The sequence below is a fragment of the Synchytrium microbalum genome (genome assembly GCF_006535985.1).
Source record: "Synchytrium microbalum strain JEL517 chromosome Unknown SmJEL517_scf0012, whole genome shotgun sequence".
In the NCBI taxonomy this organism is placed as follows: domain Eukaryota; kingdom Fungi; phylum Chytridiomycota; class Chytridiomycetes; order Synchytriales; family Synchytriaceae; genus Synchytrium; species Synchytrium microbalum.
In genome coordinates, this window is record NW_022158361.1 from 309136 (window position 1) to 335761 (window position 26626).

Below are 26626 nucleotides of genomic sequence, written 5' to 3' on the forward strand. Positions count from 1 at the left end.
ACTTTTATAAAGCGGGATTCTAGGTTAGAAACTGGATTGAGACCTCGGGCTTTTCTGCAGAGTTTATATACACTTGTTCTCTGAAATCGGCATCCTGATAATTACCCTCCAATACAACGTTTCCTAACCACGACCACCGGAAGATTGCATGCCCCGCTTTACGTCCATCCAGCGCTTCACGCAATACCTCTCGATCCATATACCCCTGAGATGTCCTTAGCCATATCTTTTGCAGAGTCTCCATTTGTACCATTATTCGGTATAGCAGCGTACCTTCACATAGTTTCGGATGTCCTAGAATTTCGAGAGACTGGAGCTTCAGACAATACATGATTGCATTTGTTAAATCAAACGATGTTTCTGTTTCAGCGATAGGTGTTGCTCGTCCATTCGTATGGTAATCAATCCTGAGAGTCTCGAGCTGTTTACCATGCACTTTAAGCCAGTTGGCGAGACCTCCTATCCTGGCATCCCTATCGTATATGACTATTTTACGTACGTGTGGTGTTTGTAGATTATAAAATATAGGTGTGGTGAAATTCATAGCTTGGAGGTGGATGACTTCGAGGGTTTCGGCATTATCTGTGATGATTTTGCAGATATCGGATGGTTCAACGTCCATTTCCCAAACTATTAGCTCTTTGAGTGTGTTATTGACACCTACTATATTTCCACTTGTAACGGCGAGCCCATCAACATCTAACACCTCCAGCTTCTCAAAAGCCCCAAATCCTTCCTCGAGATTGTTGAGAATGCAACCTGTAAGATACAACTTTTTCAGAGTGGTAGCAGAAGAGAACTTCAAGTATGTCATGGCCTCGTCCACTCGAGCTTCCAATCCACTAGCTATTGCAAACTCTGTCACCTTGACATACTTTATAATAGGATACATCGACTCCAATACCGACAATACACTTCGCGAATGTGCTCCCTCTCCTATGCCATCGTACGAGTTTTGCAAATAAAAGCATAGAATCTTCAAGTTTGGTAATGGATTGGTGTGTGGCGCCCATCCAAACTCGACTCGATGTGCAGTTTCATTCAACAAGGTTCTATTAACTGTCCCGTAGAGAGCTAAAGCCGTCACCGTCTCGGGAAGTGTGAATGTCAATACAGCATAATGCGCTCCTAAAGCTACTTTACGAAGCAATGGACAGCAAATCCCGATATTTACGGTAGTTGAGAGCACTCCTATAGGCGCTTCCACCAGATTCAGCTCCTTTACATAATACCAGGCATGCTGACTATATGCGTTGCTTATACGTAAGAGTGGTGGCAGACGTAGGGCGTGCTTCTTCCAGAGTTTGATGTCTTCTGCTTCCATGTTATCCCAGGTCCAGGGATCTTGTTGGAAGGGCGAGGTATCGTCAAAGCTACCGTATGGCATGGTTTTATATAGTGCTCTGCATGCAATTTCGTTCATTGCCTTGCAGACAAGACATAAGGCGTACAATGTAGCCTTCTCGACGTTGGGAGCGGGATCTCTGGGCAGCTTGTCTATTACATTGGACCATGTTTCTGGTGGAAATCGTAAGGCGTGTCTTGCTTCCATCTATAATAACGAATACGGTGGGAGTCTTGTCTTTGACCTGAGTCAGAGAGTTTGAAACTGGTCTGTGATTGGGGTTGATGTTTGATGTTGACGTTCTATGGACAACACAAGGGATCAGACACGGTCTCAACACGTCAAATACAAAGTTTCGAGCTGATTTAAATAGCAATCCAATTTTAAAACCCAAAAAGTGCTGCTGTCCACTCTGCTCGTTCAAACTTCAAAACATTGACCTCACTTTGATAGCTTCTTGTTTCAAAGGAATCTGATAGACATAGAAACACTTACAGCTGCTTGGAGCCGATAATACGACAGTGAGTACACAATATTCGTGTCCTTCTCCTTTGTTGTATGACACTCGTTTGGAAGTTTTGCTTTTTGTATTGACCCAGTGACTTGTGATGGAGGTGAATGCATGTTAAGGCGTACGAATGTGTATTTTGATGATTGCATTATTACCATTGATTCATACTGCTTATTTGAATCATTAACTCGCATAGAGGTTGCAATTCTCAACATCTCATATCTCTGATGTTTGGCCTGGGACTGACAAACATTTGTTGATTGCAATAGATCATGTCGAGACGCTCTTCTGCTCGTGTAGCTTCCAAACGCAAATCTGGCTATATCATTTCGGCCAAAATCAATCAAGAACTGGTCGACGAAACTATGACCGAACCCACACCTCTTGCTTCTGCTTCTAAAGAAGAAGAAGTGGCAGATACTACTGATGCAGTTGATGCCAATGATGACTTGTTTGTACCAGCCAAAATGGAGACAGACAATGCCGACGATGACGATGATTTCGAACCTCATGTCGAGCCATCGCCATCAAAGAAAAAGAAGACAGCACCAAAAAAGTCGAAAGGAAAAGGAAGACTGGTTCGCAATCGAGAGACCTTGCCTGTTGAGATCTTGGCTCTGATCTTTGAGTATACTGATGGTCTCACTCTTGGAAGGGTAAGTTCCAACGTCATGTAAATGAACATATGAATGACAACTCATCACATGCCCTAACTGAATCTCTTTCTAGCTTCAACTTGCTTGTTTCCAATTCCATGATGTCGTGTTGTCATTCGATATGTGGAACAAGGTAAATCCTGTCGCTTTGAGCAAGGATATGCACCCGCCGCCACTTGCGCAAGGTCCTTTTGCGGTTCATCATAGTGACCCGCCACATACACTTTTGAACTTTATTTTGATGAGCTTCTCCAACACCTACCATCCCGTCCTAGATTCCTCCTGCTATGATTACTGGGAGCACTTTGTTTGAGATGAGTCGCAAAGACATGTTTGCACTCATTTGCGGTAAAGGCTGCATGAACTGTGACTACAAACCTCGTCTCAGGAAGGTTTACTGGGCGTTCAGGTTTGCATATGAACGTTACGGTCCTAAAGGGTCAAAGCCGATTGAACAACCGTTTCCTGTAGAGCTCGTTTTTGTCCAGACTGTCTGTCACTGGTGACCGTACAAGCACACACACCTTATGACATTTTCTCATCACTACCGTACGAGACGTTTACTACTGGAGGAGGTCGTCGACGAGCAGGACGTGCTCTCTATCTCAAGGCTGATTATGATAAGGCTATCATTGTTCGTGACGCCGCTTTTACCGAAGGGATGGGCCAATATGAATACTTGGAACAAGCTGTCGATACTCAACGTACTCTTATGGATGAGGCAACTCGATTACGACATATGGAACAAAAATATACTCAACATAAAGCAGAAATCAGCAGCAGTTTGAAGGCAACTCGCAAATCCCAAGTTGATACCAAGATCAAAGAAACCGATATGAACTTCGATCTCGCCATTCGCTGCAAAGCTTATCTATCTACTATCAAATTGCAGAATCCCATCTTTTCAGCCAGATCATGGTCGAATTTGGAGGTGAGTTCCACAATACCAACCTGAAATGCCGTATTCAATTGCACCATTTGATTCCACTTGACTGTAGCGATGGATATTCATTTTTTTGGTATCGTTTAGAAGAAGCTTCGTCTGGAAATTCCGCTTGTAATGGAGGCTGACGCAGCCCTAGCAGAACAGGCACGAATCGAGAAGAGGATTCACTCGATCATGCAACTCTTCGCATCTCTCGAATTAGATGAGCCCAATATTATGGATAAGCCACCTGCTTTCGAAGTTGAAAAATTACCAGAAGTTAGGGCATATGCAACTCTCACCGAAGAAGAAGGCCCAATTCCCCCTGAATTGGATGATGCTTGGACGACTCGACTGATCACTTATCTACAAGACAATAACTTGATTGAAAAATATGCAGCATTCCGAGAAGCTGCCATGGCTCGATTTGGTATTGATACTCCTCAGAAGCTGAAACTTATAGCACTCAGGTCTCGGTATTCTGGTAGTGAGATGTCTTTTGCTGATGCTGCTAGACAATGCAAGATGTTTCCACTCGGTGGTGAAAGTCCATACGTAAGCGCTTGGCTCACCAACCATTCCTGTTGATTGACGACTTGGTAGTCGACTTGCTGACCCTTGATACATCAACTAGAATGCCATCTACCTCCATCTAGATCATCCACGAGCGCAATATTTGCCTCCTTATCGACGTGTTGCCCCTCGAGTATTAAGTCGCGTAGTAGAAGAACGTAAAGCCGTCATCAAGGCTCTTGACACTGTAAAGGAAACTGTTGAAGAGCATCTGTTTGCTGTCCTCTGGCAATTCAAGCTGCTCCAGGATGAACTATATAGCTTTGAAGCACCTGATGTTGAAGATATCCAAGGATGGGAAAGCCTGGTGAATCCATTGATTGGTGACTTCATCAGCGAGGCAACTCGTGTCACAGCCGCTATAAAGGAACGTGATAATATAGGAACTGATACCGAGTTGACTATGATTGGGTTTGACTGCAATTGTGTCATTCCATTCCACAGCAACTCTAGTTGGAAGGACACTCTGGAACACTTGTTTGCAAACCACTGTGATGATAAGCAATGTGATATCAGTCGTGTGGCTCTCTCACCAGGTCGTATCTTGCATCGCCAAGAGAAAATCCGACGAATGCGTCTCTTCCGTGAGACATTTGGTGGTATACTCGACAATATGCAGTACTCCATTCGTGAAACAGTTGTAGATGCCATTGTTGCTCATCCAATCGTCTTTCCTCGCTTGATGTCGCCTACTGGTGAATCTCCCGACACTGTAGAAGATATTCGAGTATGGGCCAATGATACAGTACCAGTATTGATTGAGCAATGTCGAGTACTGTACGCACAATTGATGGATTCTTTACGAGGGCGTGGTCTTGAGCATATTTACTCATTGCACTGCAATTGTGGTGTACGATGTGACAGACTAGATGCTCTTGTACATCTTATGACTGCTCACCAGGAAGAACCTGGTGTAGAACGAGTCAAGCTTCTGCATGCGTAGATAGGATATAGGAAACTCAGATATATAAGAACCCCATCACAGCACTAGCATACATATCAAAACACAAAAAAGACCCAACCCCAGCATAAAGTAACCCCAATGTCTGCTTGTAAAGCTATTGTATAAAGGCTCTCTTTTTTCGAAGAGTCATAAACAATCAATCTTATGATTAAGTATATATTGCCTTTCACTTTACAGTTTATAAGATACAAGATAGGTCAGGTTAAAATGGGAATGACGACAAAGCAATCTGTCTAAGTGTCCAAAGCTGATGTAAAAGAGAGTGTAGGCCCTCTGCGTTTTTCCAGGCTTGGGACTGGCATTGGCCGCATTGCCTACGATATTGTTAGACGTATGGGAAATAGAGGAAAACTGACACAAGGCACCCCACGTACCTTGCGAGCAGCCAGTCTTGAGTCTAAATGGGAATTGTTACAAACTTTGTTGGTATTGAAGACACAGCAGTCAACAAGACAAGCGACACAACTTACCTCAGTCGTGAGTGTAAATCTCGAATCTGCAGGAGAGAAAACACCTAATGGGAAGAAAACCACGCCGGATTCGCAGACGACTCTTGATAAAGAAGGTGGAATGGCTGCCTGCTGAGATGTTTCCCACATCGAGATTATTGCCACTTGTGGGTCCGAGAAACGATGACGATGGTCATTGGAGTTTATAGTCGACAATCCTCTGGAACTTGTCAAGTTGAGTCCTCACTGCTCGAAGTGATATCATAACAGTGAGACTTGAAACGTTCAAGCCCTTGTGGTGTATTGCATCGTGAAGTGTGATGCTTTTTGGTTGAATGTACAATGGGGCGGATTGTTAATGATTTGAGTGTTGGGTATTGAGTTTGGGATTTGGGTTTCCATCATCTTCGGATTATCTCGGAGTCCTTCTGTCTTGGCCAGCTAAAGAAGGGATCATACCCTGTGAGATGAATGGCTTCAAAGACAAGGAAACGACATGAACACATATATGCGAATTGACTTACTTGTTTGAGAGCTGGTCAAAATGATATAGTGGCAGCTTGGTGGGAAACTCTACAACTTCACTTTGATTTGGGATTACGTGAAGTCTAGAAGAAAGAACGAATGTTAAGAGACAATGACGGAAGATAAAATCGTCGGATAGTTGGCAAACTTGCTTGGTGACTAAAGGCACACTGAAAGGATTGAGGCACAACGCATGACGTATGGCCTCGTGCACCACACCAGTAACTATGCAGCAGTACATCCCGCCTTGACATGAGACCTTCTTTCAAGGGACGCTCCCTCTGGCACCGCCTAGCTTGGAGCGAAGACGTCTCTACTAAAGAGCTTGGGTCAGTACATGAGTTGTATAGTAAGACTCAGTCAAATTGGCATACCATAGACATCTGAATGCGATGCCAAGTCGCGCCAGCCTTATTGCTTTAACTTCTGGTTAGCGTCTTGAAACACCAGACCAGAGATCCTTCCAGATTCCCTCCAGAGTCCATCCAAAGTCCTCCCCAGCTCCTATGAAACAAGAAAGACCATATGCGCTTGAGCAATAAGTCTACGACATAAACATTTGTTGTAATCTCCTTACCTCCAAGAAACACATTCGAGCAACCATCTTGTGTCTTGACCTGCAGGAAAAGACCCTAAGGGAGAAACCACGCCAGAGTCGCATCTTGATTAAAAAGCTGTCTGCTGAGTTAATTCCCACCACACATCACTACCACTTTTGAATCCGAAAGAAGATGAACGATGATCATTGGTGCTGAGAGTTGACATTCTTCTGGAACTTTCAAGTAGATTCTCACTGTTCGAAGTGATATCATAGCAAGTGAGCCTTGAAAGTTCTACACATCCCAACCAAAGCCCTTGAGATTGTACCATCGTGAGAATGATGCTTTGGTTGGGATGTGTGGAGCGGATTGTGGGTTGTTGGATTATGTATTGGGTATGGAGTATGGAGTTTGAGTTGACCGTTGACCATCGTTTTTAGATTATCTCAGAATCCGTTTGTCTTGGCCAAGCTAAATGAGAAGGTGTGAGGTTAGACTGCTGGTTTCCAAGAAAGCATTGAAACTTTATGAATACAAAAGGCTGTATGTTCACTAACTTGTTGAGTGTTGGTCAAAGTTGGGTGGCAAAATTTGGGAGGATGGCTGGTGATTTTGTACTTAAAGCAACAGGAGCAGTTTCCTTCTCGATTATTGGAGTTTCCAAGTCGATGACAGCAGCAACGGCAACAGCAACAGGATCAAAAAGGCCTTTGGGATCGTGGGAGTTGGTGCTCGCTTCTTCGTGCGTCTCTTGTGTAGCCCTGTTCCGCAGTCCACTGACTGTACATTTGCAATGACGGTGTCTGGAGAGTTTGCCAGTAAATCAAACTAGTAGAGGCAAAAAGCTTGAGATGTTTGGTATGTGGATAGCATGATGACCTGGAAAATAACAACAGAAGACTACACTCACCGAGGACACGAATGAAGTAATACCATGCATTGGAATTAGAAACTCATGAACATCTCCAACCATCACTGCGTAGTCGTCCAAGTCTGAAAACCAAAAGCCTTAGAGAGCCAGATTCTGCAAGGCACTTTGACTGTGAACTCACTCCGAACAGCCATCCGTCTCTGAAGATTACAGACTTCGTCTGATATGCCAATAAGCAATTCCAAAGCATCATAATCATTACCTTGGAACGTGAATCTGAGAGCAGTACCACGACCGACTTCGGAGCAGTCTTCACCATTTGACTCCCAAACTAAGCAAAAAGAATCATTCAGATCAACAGAGTCCGACTAAGTTATAATAGCGCATACCTTTGAAAACACTAGGCTCTCTCGGATCACTAGGAGGGATGAAACTTAATGATCAAAACATCTTGACAAAGAATGATGTATCATAGCCTTTACCCGACATTCGGATCAGGTCCTAAATTCCATTTGAATGATAAATATAGTTGAATTAAAGTTAAATGCTCACCAGCGCAAATCATACCTTCTTCATAGTCCCAATCAGGCTCAAAATCCAACAATGTCAAAATACAGACTTGCTGGACCACCAAGGCAAGAACAAATCACATTATCGTGTTTCGAGTCATCATTGAAGGATACTCTCTGTGTCTCCTATACCGATCGCATAAAAATACTCAGTTGAGAAAGGTGCGGTGCCAAAAAGGGACGCAAAATTACAAGACCGACATTTATTCCAAACACTCCGTGAGCGACACTGCAAATAAAGGGAAAACGCGTCAAAATATACCATGATGTATATCTGTATATATCATGATGCATACATGTTAATACATCTATATGTCCGCCGTTGTAGTTGGACAAAACTGTAGTTGAACCTCATCTGAGAATTGGCGAGCTTGCCTGGCATCGAAATCAAAATTTTCCAGATTTGCGTAGGTGACTCTCTACGTCTCCTAAAGGAAATTGGTATACCACGTCTTCTAAACTCAATATAGTGGCAAATTCCACAAGAAAACACACGAATGTGGTACTGACTACTAAACAACATGTTCTAAACTTATAAGACTCAGCATAAGACACAAAATATGAGGTCAACAAAACATGAGGTCAACACGCGAAAAAATTATTGCTAACGAGGTATGACCGGCTTAGCAACTAAATGTCACACCATTCGCCACTTTTCGAGCCAACATGGCGTTCAGTCCAGAGTTTATGTCTAGAGCCGGCTCCATTTGTTCCCAGTTCGATCGGACTAGTGAGATCTATAGAAATATGAACGTATAAGCAATAATCGAAATAGTAATACCTTAGTGCGCAAAGTTTAACATACCTGGTCGTTCTTATCGGGTCCTATTACGTAACGATTGAGTCAGCTGAAGCTCATATTAAACCTGATCCTCAAACATGCAAAGCTTGACCTGTCACATCACTCACCGCCAACTAACGCTCCATACAGAGGCCACTTGTTTGGCTTTGGATCATTAATATCACAAGTGCTTTGTCCAGCACACTGGGAGTATGGATGATGAGGAGACCGTGGTGCTAATACAACAATGTAAGTCTACAGCACCCTGACTACAAACAACTTTTTGATGTTTTCTTACATGTAGGATTACTTCCACACACATACGAGCTGTTTCGAGGGTTACATCCAAGAGTGTACCTGATCTGACTTGCAGCAAGGTCGTCGTAAGCCTGGATCAACGAAGATCCCAATGCGGGAATGTGATCGGCAGCGAACCCCATCACGAATGATGTGGCTAGTGAATTGCATAGTGTTGGTGGTGAATCCGCCCTACAGAAAGAAACGTCAGATATAGGAATTCCGGAAATATGGAGTTGTTAGCATCATACCCAAAGTACAGCATTCCTCCCTTCGTCTTAAAGATGGTTGGCAAGTTTGATACGCTGCCGGAAGTAGGTGCATTCACCATTTGACTAAAGTAGTTCTTGAAATCGGTAATGTAGTTGGAGTTTCCAGTCAAGTATCCCAACATCACCATGCAAATTACAGTCTACACTTTCAATCGAATCAGTCAAAGTTTGAACTGTGCATTATATGAGCCCAACACACCTTATCATCCCATGTAGTTGCGGCAGTCGTTGACCCACCAAGACCAAATTGTGCGTACAGTGTCTGCGCTCGCGCTAAATCCGCAGCATTCCCGGTAGCCCTATAAGACCAAATGTATCCAAGAACCAATTCATCTTGGTAGCTGTAGGATCCGTACTAGGTAAAGCATTTCAAGGCTCAGCTCAAAGTCCCGTCCAAGAAGAGCAAATAATGCAAATGTACGTACATGTTGCTTTGGATCAACATTATATTGATCGTATTTTCCACGATACGTGTCTGCGAAATTCAAGAGATCTCGCGCGTGACTACGAAGAGTCGACTGGTAAGCACCCGTATATAACAAGGAAGCTGCGTTAAGAGCAGCTGAGGTTTGTGCGGCGACATCTGTGCCGGGATGTGAAGGGTCCAAGAAAAGAGAGGGTCGTGATGTTGGACCGTTGTAAGCTACATGGTGCTAGATGTGAGTAAGTTCAAAAGAAATTGCTCTCCAAGTTGATAACTTACGATCGTTTAATGGAGTTCCCCAGAAATCTAAACGGAATGAAGATTGTTACGCGTTTAAAGACAGTAAAGATCTCCCGCAACTCATTCTTACTGTCGTCTGAGTTTCCAATCCCAACTTGGTAGTAGAATACGTTTGGAGAAGGATGACACTATGGATTGAACATCAGTTAGTCGATGTAATTCTCTAAACATCGTATCATTCCACTACCTACCTTGATGTAATAGTCCAGCTGCCACTTCAAGGTATCCAAGAACTTTGGCAACAAACCACTGATGACGTATCCGCTATGGTAATCTACTGCACCCCAAGCCAACATCATTGTTGCGTATGCACCAGGAAGTCCATCTAAAATCCATGTTAGTCCAATAAGTGTACTCAAGCGACTTGAGAGGCTATACGTACACTTTGGGAAATCACCAGCATCATTCCATCCGCCAGTTAAATCTATTAAGTGATCCAATCCGTCAAGTTTGAAGGTGTTGGTTTCGGCCCAGAAGACTTGGTTGTCAGACGGTAGAGTCTGAATGTAAATAGCGTTAGTTGAAACTGTTGACATTTATATCGCAGATGTGCTACTTACCCCCTCACGTTGAGCATCATAGAAGAATAGTGTCAGTTTCAGATTGCACTGATACTCGTCCGTTATTCCGTTACATGGGTGTTGTGGATGATTTCTGCTGTAATAGTCTGTACTGGGTGTAGAGGACGCGACGGGAGATGCTGTCACTCGTTTGGTAGTCGTTGAAGTCGTCACAGGTGTAGTACTAGTAGTTGCTTTGGCAGCAGTGGAAGTAGCAATAGTGCTAGAGGTCGTTTGAAAAGCACTAGCTGCAACCGGTGTAGAACCAGCGGATGTTGATGATTTAATAGTCAAACCAGAACTTGTCATAGTCGGGATCACGGTTGTAGATGATTTTGCCGTGGTAGCCGGATTTGTCTACCATTCAAAGTGGGTCGTCAAAAAAAGTCCAAACCAAAGATGAATATACGCAACCCACCAAGCTAGATCCCGGCTGAACAGTACAGTTTCCATAAGTGGACTGGCACCCAACACCACAGTAAGCGGACGAAGTCCCACAATATCCATAACTCGAGCAGCACTGTATTCCAGGACACTGAGCATTGTTTTTCGTAGCCCCACACATACTATTAGTTGAAATCACAAGTCCCGTTGTTGTTGGAAGAGCAGAATTAGATTTGATACTCGAGGCTTTGGTCGTCGCTGTGAAAGTAATTGAATTAGTACTTGAAGACGTAGTAGTTATGCCACTTGTAGTAGTCGTGGTTGTGATTGAGCTTGAGCTTGAACTTGAACTTGTTGTGGATGTGGTAACACTTGTAAGACTTGCACTACTACCGTTGCAAAACCCGTAGCTCTGTTGGCATTGGACCCCACAGTAGTAGTTGGTGTCACCACAGTAATTGTTCTAATATGATAAATTGTAAGTGAAGTGTCGCAACTGGATCGAACTGGATAGCTTACAGGTCCACAACAAGTTCCAGAAGGACAAGTGGTGCCAAGAATTGGTCCGCAGGCAGGTCGTGCCCGTTTGCTGAATTGCGACTTGCAATTATTAACTAGTGCGACATTCCTAGCAGAAAAAGTTGTAGGTAAACTACTACAATTTCGATTTGCACCTAAACACCTACTCTATACGGTCTCCAGTAGTCCATTTGGAAGCGGTCAATGTGAACTAGCAAAAATCAATGTTATAACGGTCCACATGGGATGGCCTGTCTGGGTCAACGTTCTCACTTGTTTAACAGAACCAGCGTCCAAAGCTATCAGATAGTCTAATAACAGATTGTAAGCCCCCAAAATCATATCTTTGTCTCATTTAAAAGCATTTTCTTACTTGATGATTCAAATTCCTCTTCAATTCGTATAAAATCTGTTTCAAGTGCCAGGTCAGCACACACCCAAAAAACGGACAACGGGCAACCAACCATTTTTTACCCTTTAAGATAGAAACACCAGCACCAGTACTCTCACAGTCCTCCACCCTTAATTCAAACTCGGGAACTGGATTCTGACTATTACTCTTCACCGTAAAAGAAAACCAAACATGATCAACGAGCCTAGTGCATTCGTTCATTGTTGACATCCAGCCTAACAACAGGAGCAGAAACACGAGATCAGAGCATGCAGATACAAGACCATACTAAATAAGTTACTGTTAGCTGGTTGTAAAGCCCGGATCGCCCGTTCATCACTATGTAACGTTAAATTTTTATCAGTAATTCATAAAATTGGGATCTCTGTCAAAGCATAAGCTCAAACCTGGCATCAAAAGTCAGATCTACGGTTCAAAATGCAGCAGTCAGTTATTAGGTGTGTCAGTTATAGGCGATCGATATGAATGAATACCAACCTTGCTGTATCGGCAATTGTTGTTGAAAAAAAGGCAGAGGTAGCAGTACGTTGCATTTACTGGCGGCGACAGAGTTTACACCGTATAATGCCAGTACGAGAAGTAATCCTATCTCCCTCATCTCTCGTTCTATCCGTTTGATTTGACGATGAGCGTACTGACTGGCTCTCGACTTCGCAACTGGCAGTTTCTTCTGTCACACCAATCACAACTCCCCTTTTTTCATTAATTTTGTGAAACCATCATGCTTCTATATGGAAAACGATTATATTAAATCAAATCCACAGTACAAAACACAGCATATATCTTTCGATTCTAAATTTTGGCTGCGCCAACTCTGACTTTTAAAACACTGTCAATGATACGCATCACAGACACGATTTTCTCCTCTTCGTATTTTAATCCTACTACTTGCAGCCCGACCTACGTGTGCGAATATGCAAAGCAAAAATATATATCAGCTAAGCATCAAAGCTACAATGAATTTGTACACACATCACACAAACGCATACCTTTGAATTCTGATACAACATTGGATTTTCATTATACGCTTCAATAACATGTTTCTCCCGAGAACTTCGATATGGACGGTTTAGCGGTTTAGGTGCATCGACCCCCTTTGGGCTCGTTACCGTCGAGCATGGTATAACACCAGCAGTGACATCTAGCGCATTCCATATGATCGTGTAAGACACTGCCCCAGTCAGTTTGGTGGATTTATCTAAGTAAGTGGTAAGTATTGGTTAGAGCAATCCGTTTGATGCAAAAAATAGCAATAACCAAGAATCGATGGGATCAAAACCATTGTTCATACCATGTTCACAGCTTGGAATTGCAACAGTAGGACATATCACAGCATCAATCCCCATAGCGGTAAACGTATCCGCGTATGCCTCTCTGGCAGAATCCAGCACGTTCTTGTGCTTCCAAATATCTGCGGCTTTCATACTTGGTGTTGGGCCATTTGCAAAGGGATCACGATCGCCGGACCGCATGGCTGGAATCATGCCCTCTTTGAAGCGAAGCAGCAATTAAACCAAGAAACGTCAGCGGCAATGTACGATACGGTACTTTTTGATGCGTTCCATACCATCACTTTGCTTGTATATCACATCGTACAGCTCATCGTAGTAACCACCAAAGATACTTGACTGTTACGGGAAAAGCAACTAGTTAGAAACTCGTCGACAATGTCGACCCAACAAAAGACTGAAAACAATTATAAAAGATTAGCATACCGCGGAAGAATAAAGTTTTGGACCATCAAATGTAAGCTCAAACGGCACAACTTCATGTCCCGCCTTCCGTAACGCATCTACAGCCTCGAAGACGGCTCGAGTGACTGGTGGTGTCGGAGCAACGACTCCATTGTCGGTGAAGAAGCCGAGTTTGAGTTTTCGGGTGATTGCTACTGGAGTCCATGGGATTGGAACGACTTTGGCTGCAGTGAGGGAAAGGAGAGAGTTAGACGTCCTACAACTCCAGTTCACGTGGACGATCTATTTTGTTGGGATACATACGATCAAGTTTCCTCGCCAAGCCGTTGAGACCGGTACACTGGATTTTGCAATAGGTTTCAACGTCGTCGATTGACACACTCATAGGTCCATTTACCTATACCAAAAAAAGCACTTCAGACTCTCTGATTCCATCAGCACCAAATGATGAGAATTCACTACTAACTGAGAATATAAGAGGAACCCCTTGAGCCAACACCCGAGAACCGTTGTAGGCGAATCGCGAGGAGGTAGGCTTCAAGGTGTAAATCCCACATATTGAGGCAGGTAATCGAACGGAGCCACCTGTAAGAAAGGGGGTTGGTTACCATATTGCATCGCCTAGAGATGTATTCAATGAAACAATACCAATGTCGCTTCCGATTCCTAGTAGCGATCCTCTGGCCGCAAGAAGACAACCTTCTCCTCCAGAACCTATAGAACAAATGGAAATCAGCTCACAAGTGGCGACAATAGAAATGACGATTTGGTCCATACTTCCTCCGGCTCCCAATAGACGATTATGAGGGTTCTAAAAAAACATATCACATTCAGATTCGTTATGCAAACGAAGAGCAACAAAAAAAAATCAACAAAGTGATGCAATGCTCTTACAAGAACACGTCCATTAACACCAACAGACTCCCACGCCATCAGCGCCTGTGGCACACCAGTCTTGACATACAGCACAGCTCCGGCGTTTAGCAACAGCTCAACAACGGCCGAGTTATTCGTTGCAGGTGGTTGTCTCGCCCATGCCGCAAATCCCCATGCTAATTTAAAAAACATCATTAAGCATCAAATCACGATTGTAACGAGACATATACATACTTGTCCTAGTACCCTTCAAATGAAACTCCTCCTTCAACGAAACAGGCACACCATGCAACAAACCCAACGTCTTCCCATTCGTGGCGAGATACTCGTCACAGTACTTCGCTCTTGCGTAAGCCTCATCGAAAAACAATTCCGTCAAGGCGTTGCATAGTTGCTGGACTATGCTGGCGCGATGGCAGAATGCTTTGGTGACTTCAAGAGATGTGTATTGGTGTGCTGCGATTTTCTAAGACAAACGTGTTAATGTTAATTCCAGTGGCTTGAAGGACGTAAAACGTGAGTATAATTGTACTTGAGCAAGGTCGGTAGCTGATACAGCATTCGTTATCTCCACTTCACGAGCGCTTAGTCCACACTTGCTATTCACAAATGAAATCACGTCCAAGTCACCGACCGATGCGATTAAAGATGGAGCTAATCGCCATTCTAAAGGTATCGCTTCAGCTTTCTTGACTGCTAGATCCTTAACGGTTTGCTTGTACATCATATTGCTGAAAATCACGGTTTTTAGAAATGTTGCACGAAAGCTTTTGAATATAAGTCAGTATCGATCACTTGTCCGACAGAGAGTAGTTCTTTCTCTTCGATCTCTGCTTCAAAAGGGAGTCCCGCTTTTTTATACCTCCGCAGATGCTCCTCGAGTCACAGTCACAAAACAATTAAATCCCCTGGTTTTCAACTAACAATGAGGTTTTCACGTTTGAGTCCATCAAGGACGCGTTAAAAAGCTGAAAGTGCTTGACCTGAAGGTAACGACTCAACTCTAGCGAACTGATCTCTTGTCAAACACCAACTTTGCATGGTAAGAACTATTTAATGTGAATGCTCCAAAATACAACACCGCAACTAGAAACAAAATCTATGTATTCAAAGTACCCTTCGTACTAGGCACATCATTAGCACCAGTTGAAGACGTAGCTTCTCTCAACGCGACAGCCAGAGCTTTGAATGCTGATTCTGACCTGCACCAAAAAAGGCACCACGTCAGAAAAGACATAGACGAAACTACTATCAAATCCCTTTTTACATACCTATGATGATCATTAAACCCCTTCAAACAATCCACATGCAACGTAATCCCGGCATTCTGAGCAAACGATTCAAAAACATGCGGTATCATCTCACACGACAGCGCTCCAATCTTTTCGCGCTTGAGTCCGAGATCTATGCATGCGTGGGGACGGCCTGATATGTCGACTACTGCTCGTGAGAGTGCCTGTTTAAACAAATCTGTGAGTTTGCAATGACAGCCAAAACCAAGTACAGACACATATTGTGGATTACTTCATCAAGAGGAGCATAAGCATAACCGAATCTCTTTATCCCACGTGGTTCGCCTAGTGCTTGTTTGAATGCCGTGCCGAGTGCCAGGGAGACGTCTTCAGCGGAATGATGGTCGTCAATGTGGAGGTCGCCTTTGCATTTGATGGATAGGGACCAGCGGGCGTGTTTGGCTAGGGCGTGGAGCATCTATTTGTAATGAAAAAGTTCGTATTGAGTACCTTTTCTTAGATGAAAAGGACGTCCAACAAAGCTTTCAAAAAGTTTGATGTCGCAAGCTTACATGGTCCAAGAACCCAATGCCGGTATCAACATCAATGACTTGATTGTCCCATTGATGTAGAGTGAGCGTTATGCTGATATCAGTTTCTGCTGTTTTCCTTGTTACTGTTGCTGTCTTTTCGTGACTTCCATTTTGTTGTTGCATGGTGTCGTTGTTGGTTGCGAGACCGTCGTTGGCAGTTCGTTTGGAAGGAGATTCTGTTGATGATGATGATGTTCTTTTGGTCATTTGCGGGCTGGTCGATTAGTCTTCCTTCTTTGGTTGCAGAGTAAATTTAAGTAATCAAGTGTAATCTTGCTCTGAAAAAAAAGTTGAACGTGAACAGTCAACGCGTTTCCCTACTGAAATGCGGATCAAGCTCTCGTGTTTTCATATTGTGTATCAGACTATGAGGTTACATCTTGGCTAACGAAGCCTTCAACACGGCGTCAATCACCCTCATCATTGCAACAACCTTCTCCTCCTGATATCTCAGCCCTGATACTTGAATTCCAACCTTACTATTCTTATACGCCATCGGATCCTGCGAATAAGCTTCATGCGTAAGCTTCTCACTATTGTTACGGAATCCACGTCCCAACGGTTTAGGTGCATCAGCTCCTAGCGGTGATGTTACAGTGTGGTATGGTATAACACCTACAGACACACCAACCGAAGAATGTCAGTTGGTGTTTGAAAACATTGGGAACTAATCCTTGATGAACATCACACCTGCCGACACATCAGTGTAATTCCACACAGTAGTATATGATATCGCTCCACCTGTGAGATCAGATCCAGTCGCGTCGTGGAGGACGGTTGGGAGTGCAACGACGGGAGAGATGACACCGTCGAGTTTCAGGTCGTTGAATGTCCGTGTGTAGTAGATCTTGGTGGCTTCTCTCAGTATGAAGTGCTGCCAGACTTCGGAGGCCACCATTTGGGGTGCTGGACCTTTGGTTGCCATGTCGACGTATGAGCCGGCAACCATGCTTCGTACGAGACCTAAGTAGGATGGGTTTCAGGAGGGGTTTTGTAAGTTGCTCTGATGTGGTGTGAGTATAGTACCTTCTCCTCCATCCTTGTACAGGTTTTCATAGATTTGGTCTTGGTAGCCTTGGAAGATTGCGTTCTGGTTCAAAAAAAAAGGAGTGTAATAATGCGACCATCCGATTCGCAATTTCGACGTCAAATCCAACTTACAGCAGACTCCATGACTTTCTCAACATTAAACATTGGGAATGGAATCATTTCATGACCAGCTTTGCGTAGGCTGTTGATGGCAGATTCCACAGCGTTGGAGACAGGTGCGACGGGCTAATATACCCAAGAGTCCATGTGAGCGTCGTCTGAATCGAAGAAGACTGAAAATGGAGTATTTGAGATCTTACTGCACAGTAACCATTATCAACAAAGTATCCGAATCGCAGTTTCACTGGCAACGAGATTTTCCTCCATGGAATGGGAACCACATTAGCTATTGACAAAAATAGGACTTCAATCTATCTGCGAATGAGGGTCTTCTACGAAAGCGTCATAACCTACGATCCAGATTACACTCTGGCCCACCACCAGTACAAAAGATCTTGCCGTACGTGTCGAGATCATCACACGAGTTCGACATTGGACCATTCACGCCGACAATGAGCAGAGGAAGACCTTGTACCATGGGTGCTCTTGAGCCACCGTGTGCGAATCTAAATGCGCTTGGTTTGACAGTATCTGTTTGTGTATGTGAAGAGTCAAGTGGTGGTGTTTATCGAACTTCTTGGAGAAAACACTCACAGATGCCGTTGATGGATGCTGGGAGTCTCACTGATCCACCGATATCCGTGCCTACACCTGATGAGATATCAACAGAGTCAGAAATCGAGGGCTTCAGTGTGTCTTCCTGGAAGCTTACCTAGTGGACTACCACGAGCAGCAATTAAAGCACCTGGTTAAGCGGAGTATGTTGGTTGCAGGGGGAGAAAGTCCGGAGCAGAAAGAGATGCAATACCTTCGCCACCTGATGAGCCCCCAGCACCAAGCTTCCGGTTCCATGGGTTCAAGCATCGACCCCACACTTCATTGTGCGATTCCCATGTCATCATCAGCTATCATAGAAAATGAAAACATTCAGAAACACGCGTTTATCACGTTTAGTGAGATCCAAAGAGCAATTACCTGTGGAATGTTTGTCTTGACATATACTACAGCACCAGCGTGCAACAACAGAGTTGCGACATACGAATTTCCAGTTACTGGAGGATCTTTAGCAAACTTGACGACTCCCCAAGCTATATCAAACGACATGCTGAGTAATACGTTCAACTAGATACATCATCAAGACCACTCAACTCGTCATCTTCCCAGCCACGTCAATGTTCTCCTTGATTGAAACAGGTACTCCATGAAGCGGTCCCAGAGTACGATTGTTCTTTGCAAGATAGTCATCACAGTATTGAGCTCGCGCGTATGCCTCTTCACAGAATATTTCGGTCAAGCAGTTGGTTGCTTGGTGGACAAGTACGGCTCGATGGCAGAAAGCCTTTGTGACTTCAACAGACGTGTATTCACGGTTTGCGATTTTCTATAACAGAGAAGATGAGAACGGCACAGTCAGCATGGGGTTGTAACAATCCACGACGCGATGCAATGCCATGCATGATGCACATTCAAACCGCAACACCAAATACATGAAAATGAAGCTACATGATACGACTTACGTGAGCTAGAGCAGTAGCGGAGGCCTCATTTGTGATTGTCAGCTCTCTTGGAGTCAGCTTGGTACAGACCCATTCGATGGTATTCAAGTCATTCAAGAGGGCCAGTTCAGAAGCAGATACACGCCACTGAGGTGGAATCTGCGATGCACGCCGTGCTTGGACGGTCTTTACTGTTTCTTGCCAGGTCATCGTGTGAGCCTTTGATGGAGTGTTACAAAAACCGTGTGCACTTTCGTCCATGTTTTAAGAAATGGATTTTCGAAGAATATCGCGTCTATCCAGACTGCATTAGTTCTGTATGCTTCCACTGTCACGGTAAGTTGAATGCAATCGTGAAATTCACAGTTTTGTTCACCAGTTTTCCAAGTCGCATACAGTGGCAGACATACCAGACGGTTTCAACTTGATTGGACAATCAATGTCGCGTCTGTTTAATAATAAAAATGAATCTACGGTTTGAATACGACCACTTTTCTCATTTGACAGAAACGTGATTTGACCTAGTCACATTGTTTTCGAGATTTAACCCCAAGTTCCATACAAAGCACTATAGAAAGATCCACGTATATCTCATATGCAGATACAATAATCACCACTCGACTTTCATTAGCAACATCTACATTGACTTGAACAAGCCTGAAATCTGCTTGTGTATCCATCTTGGGAGGCATAAATAACTGTCAGAATGACGGTTGCCGAAGTATTATTGGAGGCAACCAGCTTAAAATCGTCACAAAATGTCGGAAATATCGATGCCAATAACTTGTCTCCTGTTGACAAGCCTCTCCCGGACTGTAAACAGCAACATCACCAACATCAACACCACTCGGAAACTTTAACGCAAACAGTCAACAAAACAGTAGAAGAAGAAGGTACTAATACCGACCCAATATCAAGTACTAGTAGTATTTCAAATGACAAGTCATTGCCTCCTGAACTCCTCATACAAATCTTTGCCAAGTAAGATACCCGTGATTTTATGCTCAGTGACAAATCTAATCAAGGCGTCCCATATTTGCATGATGATTGTATTTCTCAAAACCATTGCTCTGATACGTGCATAGACTGGATCCAGTAACACTAGCAAAACTGGAAGGAGCAAACAAGCTGTTTCGTGAAATCGTCACGATTCATGCCTTGTTTGAAAAGAACGACGACTTTGTGCTTGCACGATCGGACGTGTTTGAACTGGATCGTAAAAAGATATTCAAGTTGTTATTGGGTCGTAGATGCTCGTCGTGTAATGGTGACTTGGCATCGTCAAAGGCCAAGCTCTATTGGGCTTTCAGGATGCGTTTGTGTACAAAGTGCATGGAGGCTGGGTGAGTTACGAGGGTCGATGTCTTGTGTGGTTGAAACAGTAAACTCATATGGTTTTTTTCGCACATAGGTCCGATCACCAGACAAAGCTTGGAGAAATGATGGACAAGATCCCTCGTGAAGTATTCGTTGGTCTTCCAAGTGCAGAACACTTATCCAGTCCTCGTCATACCCGCTTGGTCTACTTGATGACGGACGTCGAGGCAGCAGTAAAGTCTCGAGAAACGGCCGTGGAGAACGGAATCCTAGAAGAATGGCAAGAAAAACAGGCCGAACGAGCTGTAGCAGTCCGAACCGAAGTCCGTAGGCTCGAAAGACAAGAACAGTTATGGCAGGGACATCTATTGGCTCAAAAGAACTTTCGAAAAAAGATGATTTTGAAAAAGTCGTCCATGCTTGGATGGTCTGAATCTGTATTGAGTCGATGCGCCACGTATCTCACCAATATCGATATCTATAAGCCATTCTGCCATCCTACTTGGACGGCTGTAGAAACACTGCTACGACCTGAAGTCGACAGTATACAGGAACATGATCGATTAGAACGAGTCAAGAAGATTAGAGAAGGTCGTAAAGCAATCGCCAATACCTTATATACGGACATGATTGCCAATAAGAAGGAACTTGTCTTGTCAGCACCACTAGACTCGTCTTTTCTCATGCCAGCAAACAAGTTTGTAGAGCTGTCTGAAGTCAAGACTTGGATTTCTATCAATGAGGAAGACGATGAGAAGAAGATTCTTGATCATTGGGTAAAAAAAGACAGATAATGCCCTTACGATTAGAGACATCGCAACTCATCGTCCTTACTCGTACTTACTTCTTTCTAGAGCTCTGACACCGAGAGGGAGAGAGCACACTTCTTGATGGGTGTCGTCTACAAAGAGGCAAACAAGATGTACGATGTCAGACAAGAGGCTCTGGAACAACTAGGTGTTACAGAAAAGATGCAAACAGAATTGGCATATCAATGTCGTGTTTGCGGTGATGGTGTCTCGGCGGAATACGACTTGTATGGCATCACATCTCATATTATTCAAGAGCATTCGAGTTCTCGTCTCTTTGTAAGCTTTCTCTCTGAGATGAAAAAAACTCACAGCAAATTCCTTGATGTCTGCTAACATGTTCAACTCACTATAGGATTCCCTGGACCTCGTAACTCCACGCTGCACTGTCCTCCATCCAAACCAACCATTACTACTACCACAACACCGTATCTCCCGTCGCCATCTCGTACTAGAGATACTCAAATCAACAGACCTGTCTCAAGAACAGATAGATGGATTTATGATGTCTGCACCTCTTCATGCACTCACAGCTCAAGCATACGAGCTACCTGATAGTCCTCAAGGCTTGAAGGACCTTATTGATACCATGGTAGAGCGATTCAAAGGCGAAGTGAATCGTGTCGAGGCATCAGTCAAGGCTCTTCTGGATATCAAGGATGATGAAGAGATGAAGATTCTCGCATATAGATGTGATTCGTGTCATGCTGCAGATGGTGATTGTGAAGGGTCTGTTGAGTGGGGACGTCTGTTGAGGCATTTGATTTCGAATCATAGCTGGTATACTGGAGTTGTTAATGTGAGTATCAGAGCTGTGATGCTACACTGTAAAAGTATTCACTGAACTCCCCTCAATGTTTTTTGCCATTAATAGGAGTCGGTCGCATCACTAGCCCTCGTAGACTCATCCAAACTCCCATCCGTAAACCACACAGTCTTCACCACCCGCATCGCCACACTCCGCGCCTTCCTCGCCACATCTCTCCACGCCCACAACCTCGAACCATACGAGACCGAAGCAGCCATCGAAATAATAACCAACGATCCCAAAATCCGTACCAGTATCTCATCAGCCCGTACCAACTTCTCCCCGCAAACCCACTATGACCACAAAATCGACAAACTAATCCACATCCTCGTGCCCCAAATCAGAGGCATGCGAACCCTCCTCTCGAAAACTCTCTTACCAACAACCCTGATCGAAGCCCAAATCCACGACTACCAATGCACAGAATGCCCTGTAATAACCTTCTACCACAAATCCCTCTCAAGTGTTGCACGCCACCTCCTTCGCGAGCACTCTGATGTATCGCTTGCAGAACGTGTCAGGTATATCAGGTCCAAGACGCTTACACGAATGGTTGTGGATGAGGTCGTGTGTGGGAAGCGGGCTGTGAAGAGTGTGTTTGAGTATAATGTTGGGTTTGAGTGTGCGCATTGTAGGAGGACTGGGTTGACGCTAGAAGGGTTTATGCATCATTTTGCGGCAAAGCATAAGGCAAGGGGGGCGCCGTGTGTGGATGATGTGATTATTCCGTATACGTTGCATTTGGAGGATAGTGCTCACTATAGGATGCCCTGAGAGGGGGAAGAGTAGGATGGTGGGAGAGTGGGGGGAGAGTTAGGATGAGTGTTGTAATGGGGTTGGAAGTGTTTAAAGGAGATATTTTTGTATAGGGTAGGTCGTAAAAAAGAGGAATGTCGCTTTCGAATCATCAAGTAGTGTGTCTTATAATGAGGTTGTTTGTCCTGTCCTCTTGTATGTACTTGTATTGTTTGTTTGTGTACAAAAACGTGTTTGAATATGTGTTCTACAATCATTTTTATATACCTAATATGGCTTATACTCACTGTAAGGGGACGGCTTGTTCCTCTTGTTGGCAGTACGTGATATAAAGTTCTCAACAGCAAATTTCTCCACACCAAAAAAAGTACTCACGTAAAACACAACCCTCAAAGGCACTTCATTACGGCGATTCCCATCATACGAGCTGTTGAGAATGCTCAAAACCAGGCCCCAAACCTCATACGTGATTTGCGAGTTCACAACGACGTCAAATATGTACGTCTTGAGTATTTCTGAAGCCGTCAAGATTTAACTTTGTAAGAAAAATCCCCCGACGATAATGGGTCGACGTCCTTGTTGCCAGACCAGCTCGAAGATGAGTCAAACTATCTCGTAAGACAGAATGCTTCTCACTATCGTTTGCTGCTGCTGGGTTTTTCAGAGACAACTCAGTCCAAGCCTCTTTAAATACAGTGCCGATATTCTTGTCGGGATTAACCGTCTTTTGAGAGATTCTGATGGCCGCAAAGCACGAGTGCACGACAAGTTCAATGACGGGCATAATCACATCCTCGCGTTCAAATGACTTGACCGATAGATCCATAGAGCCTTGATGCTTCATACAGCATGCTAGCATGGATATATTCGTCCCAAGTCGCGAGTAGTTATAATTACGACTAAAATCGGTGATAGATAGTTTCACGGTGAGTGGGTGGCTTTTGTTATGAATCGGTTTGTGGATGATGGTTGATGGCCATCATTAAAGACTGTGGTGACGGTAATTTCTTCCAATAAAACATGTCGGGATAGTTTCGGACTAGTTTAGGAGTTTGGGGCTTTGCGTCACCTAGAGAGACAACCAACCAACGACGCTAAACCCATTATTTTATCGATAGGCTCGTCCTCATTCATCCTTTCAATATATGTTATATAGCGACCTGGTAGAATCCAAGTCACCGTGAAATTGAATGAGTTTTATTGATCGTCATCAACAAGTCGTCGGGCCTTACATCTGAAGAGACCCTCATTAATTGGACCAAGACCTCTACAATAGGCGATTTACCAGCTCTCTTCATAGCATCAGCAATAATACGTGCTCTCAGTGGCTGTTTGTTCAATAACCAGTCGAAATGTTGAGCATTTAGCTCATTCACCATATCCGTAGAAGCTATTGGGGGAAAAGATTTCACATGCTTAACGGTAATCAACTGCTAATAATGCTCTCTTGATCCTCGCTGATGGTTATTTGACAGTTCTGGTTGATGTTGCTGTAGCTGGTTGAGTATGTTCTTGATGGCAGTTTGATCTGAACACGAGCGTGATTGCCTGATGCAGATGCGACTGTAAAGATGCTAGAGCAAAGTCTTCTGATCGAAATGTTGTCACGAGTTGCAGTTGATATTCCCTTCTAACGACGCGTCACAACACGCTCATAGCCCTGTAGATCACTGTTAAATTCGATGAATTCCAAACATCCAACACTCAACCCCAGACCGACCATAAGAGATGAGGCTAGAGAAGCTACCGGAAGCGGAGATACTGAAAACAGCTCGATACATGTTCTATGGTGGTTGGCTCTTCCTTCCTTGGCTGTGGTTGGTGGCCTTCATTTACATTCTCCCCGTAACGAGGAAGAGGCCTGAATTGAATCCGAGAATTGCTCAATGTACGAGGATTATGGATTATTCTACTTGCTCTTTGCTGTATATCTCTATTGCGTTGGATTGCACTCGTCTCCTCCACCATCAACCTCAAACTGACAACACATCCCAACTAATTTAGATGCTTGGTGGTCATTCGTGGGGTCTATGGTCTGGCTCGTAATAGCCCTAGCCTGGTTGAGCATATACTTGACTCAACGTGTAAAATGGGGTGCAGGAGGTGACAGAATATCAGTGTCGCTTCCGTATGGGAACTAGCTTGTAGTGTTTAGGGAATTTTGTGCTTTACTTCTGCTAGCCGGATAAGGACGATTAGTGTATTTATCTCAATTTAATATGTGTATAGTCCATCTTCCTCGTTTTTCATATACAGTACATATCACATATTTTTTGCAGTAGTCGACTTGCTTTTGGATGCATTGAACGGGAATGACCTCAAAGGAATGGAAGAATCTACCTTCGCTGTGAAGGCGAAAGTATTTGGTGTATTTGGTGGTCCAACCTTCACTCTAACGAAACCTGCACTGCCCGAAGCTTCGATTTGATTCGATACCTCGAACGAAGCCTCGAACTTGAAAGGGTCAAGAATGCGTGGAAGGGCATCGCTGTGATTGATAAAAGTGTGTCGTGTAGAATCAAGTAGTAGTGCTTACGAGCAGTAGTGATGACTTTGTATCAAAACGTAAATCAATATGTGTAACTAGCTCTAAAAAATCAGTTTATCCTATACGTAGGAAAGTCAAGATTAAAGTATTGGACTTTTTCACAAACTTGGCAGAGGTCTTTGTCACATCGTATCCGGCAGGAATCGTCTTTTTTAAAACTTCGTGGCCACCAACTGCTGACTGCACTTCTATTTCACGAGTACTCTCGTTAATCTCAAAGTCAATGTCCTTGGCAGAGATCTAATATTTGCAAGTAACGGTGTGAGATTGTCACACGTAGTTCTTCGATGCCAGTACACTCATACCTTGCCAGGAAAGATGATGGATAATTTCAAAACACCTCCTTGAATCAACTCTGTGCACTCTGGCACAGCAGAACGGGAGCAACTCTCCTCGACCTCTACATTAGATGGCGTCGATTCTACCACCACTTCATTTATCGACTCTTCCACCACTTCAGACTCTGGCTCAACAGCAGGAGCAAGTTGAAACCCTCCTTCATCACCAATGTTTAATTTAGATAGTCCAGCCAAAGCAGACAAGAAGTCTTCACCCTGAATAGTGTTTTGCGGATTTGGTCGATACGCATTTGCAAATGCACGGAGAGGTGGTTGCGGTTTAGACGATACTGGTTCGTTAGGGAGTTCGATTATCCCGTCGGCACCCTCTTCTTGTATCCCTGGTACTGGTTTGCCATACTTGTCCCATCCAAATGTTCCAATGTACTTGTCGACCACGACGTATTCTAACATGACGAGATGTTGGTTAAGACTTGGCTCCAGAAGACTAACGCTCAGACTCTAATGTACTCACCTTGTCGTTCAATATCAATACCAAACGTTTCTTTGACACAATTAAATAGCAAATCAACCAGCGATGCCTTGAATGGCGAGTTCTTCATGGCATTTTCAACGACTTTTGGGTGTACCACGGCGTCGTAAACATGGAATTGTTGTTTTTCTACGTGTAATACGTAGTGCGGTGAGTACAGAAGCTACTTCCAAGCAGCAGGGTGTATTGTACGTACTCGAGTTGACTTCCAAACGATGGCTGCCCATGACCACGTCTATGTTCATGTCGTCCCCATTGAGTTTGACATTGGGGGACGTACATATATTAATGTAATGCCTCCAGACTCCTCTAAGTTCTGGCCCATAGATACATTTTATGCAGAATGCGGGTATGACCTTCACTTTTCGTGGTTGTGCTGATGACGTAGCGACTTGAGCTTCTTTGACTGCAGTTGACATGGCATTTTCAATGAATTCCTTGTATTCCTACGTGAAAATTGAAGAATTCAGTCTGTTAACGTTCGTGGTTGCAAGCGCTATCGGTGCATTGATTTTGCACATTTGGACGATTAATGTTTGTTGATACCTTTGGATTTCGCTCCACCATCTGATCCAAGTATTTGAGAAACGCGCGTCCTTTAGCGAGAAAAACAGGATCGTCTATTTGATTCATTGTTTTCT

At 43.9% G+C, this 26626-nt stretch overlaps 5 protein-coding genes across 5 annotated transcripts; 1 reads left to right on the top strand and 4 right to left on the bottom strand.

Annotated features, from left to right (window-relative positions):
* Positions 1-12668: 12668 nt before the first annotated feature.
* On the bottom strand, positions 12669-15173 carry SmJEL517_g02737 (glutaminyl-tRNA synthase (glutamine-hydrolysing); the record flags this gene model as incomplete). The annotated part of the gene is made up of 12 exons (XM_031168665.1): positions 12669-12776; positions 12866-13074; positions 13168-13365; positions 13444-13504; positions 13592-13794; positions 13874-13967; positions 14037-14155; positions 14219-14284; positions 14348-14381; positions 14465-14622; positions 14681-14912; positions 14979-15173. The coding sequence occupies 12 exons, from the start codon at positions 15171-15173 to the stop codon at positions 12669-12671; spliced, it is 1677 nt and encodes a 558-aa protein (XP_031025402.1).
* Positions 15174-15545: 372 nt separating this feature from the next.
* On the bottom strand, positions 15546-16478 carry HIS3 (imidazoleglycerol-phosphate dehydratase; the record flags this gene model as incomplete). Its single annotated transcript, XM_031168666.1, has 4 exons — positions 15546-15648; positions 15718-15902; positions 15971-16156; positions 16251-16478. The coding sequence occupies 4 exons, from the start codon at positions 16476-16478 to the stop codon at positions 15546-15548; spliced, it is 702 nt and encodes a 233-aa protein (XP_031025401.1).
* A 166-nt stretch (positions 16479-16644) lies between these two features.
* Positions 16645-18524, bottom strand: SmJEL517_g02739 (glutaminyl-tRNA synthase (glutamine-hydrolysing); the record flags this gene model as incomplete). Its single annotated transcript, XM_031168667.1, has 10 exons — positions 16645-16886; positions 16962-17234; positions 17298-17361; positions 17433-17546; positions 17621-17706; positions 17775-17951; positions 18015-18071; positions 18133-18165; positions 18229-18325; positions 18396-18524. 10 exons carry the CDS (start codon positions 18522-18524, stop codon positions 16645-16647), a joined length of 1272 nt encoding a protein of 423 aa, XP_031025400.1.
* A 40-nt stretch (positions 18525-18564) lies between these two features.
* On the bottom strand, positions 18565-19126 carry SmJEL517_g02740 (glutaminyl-tRNA synthase (glutamine-hydrolysing); the record flags this gene model as incomplete). The annotated part of the gene is made up of 2 exons (XM_031168668.1): positions 18565-18801; positions 18938-19126. The coding sequence occupies 2 exons, from the start codon at positions 19124-19126 to the stop codon at positions 18565-18567; spliced, it is 426 nt and encodes a 141-aa protein (XP_031025362.1).
* A 5208-nt stretch (positions 19127-24334) lies between these two features.
* Positions 24335-25034, top strand: SmJEL517_g02741 (uncharacterized protein; the record flags this gene model as incomplete). The annotated part of the gene is made up of 3 exons (XM_031168669.1): positions 24335-24494; positions 24611-24734; positions 24836-25034. 3 exons carry the CDS (start codon positions 24335-24337, stop codon positions 25032-25034), a joined length of 483 nt encoding a protein of 160 aa, XP_031025363.1.
* Between the last annotated feature and the right edge of the window lie 1592 nt (positions 25035-26626).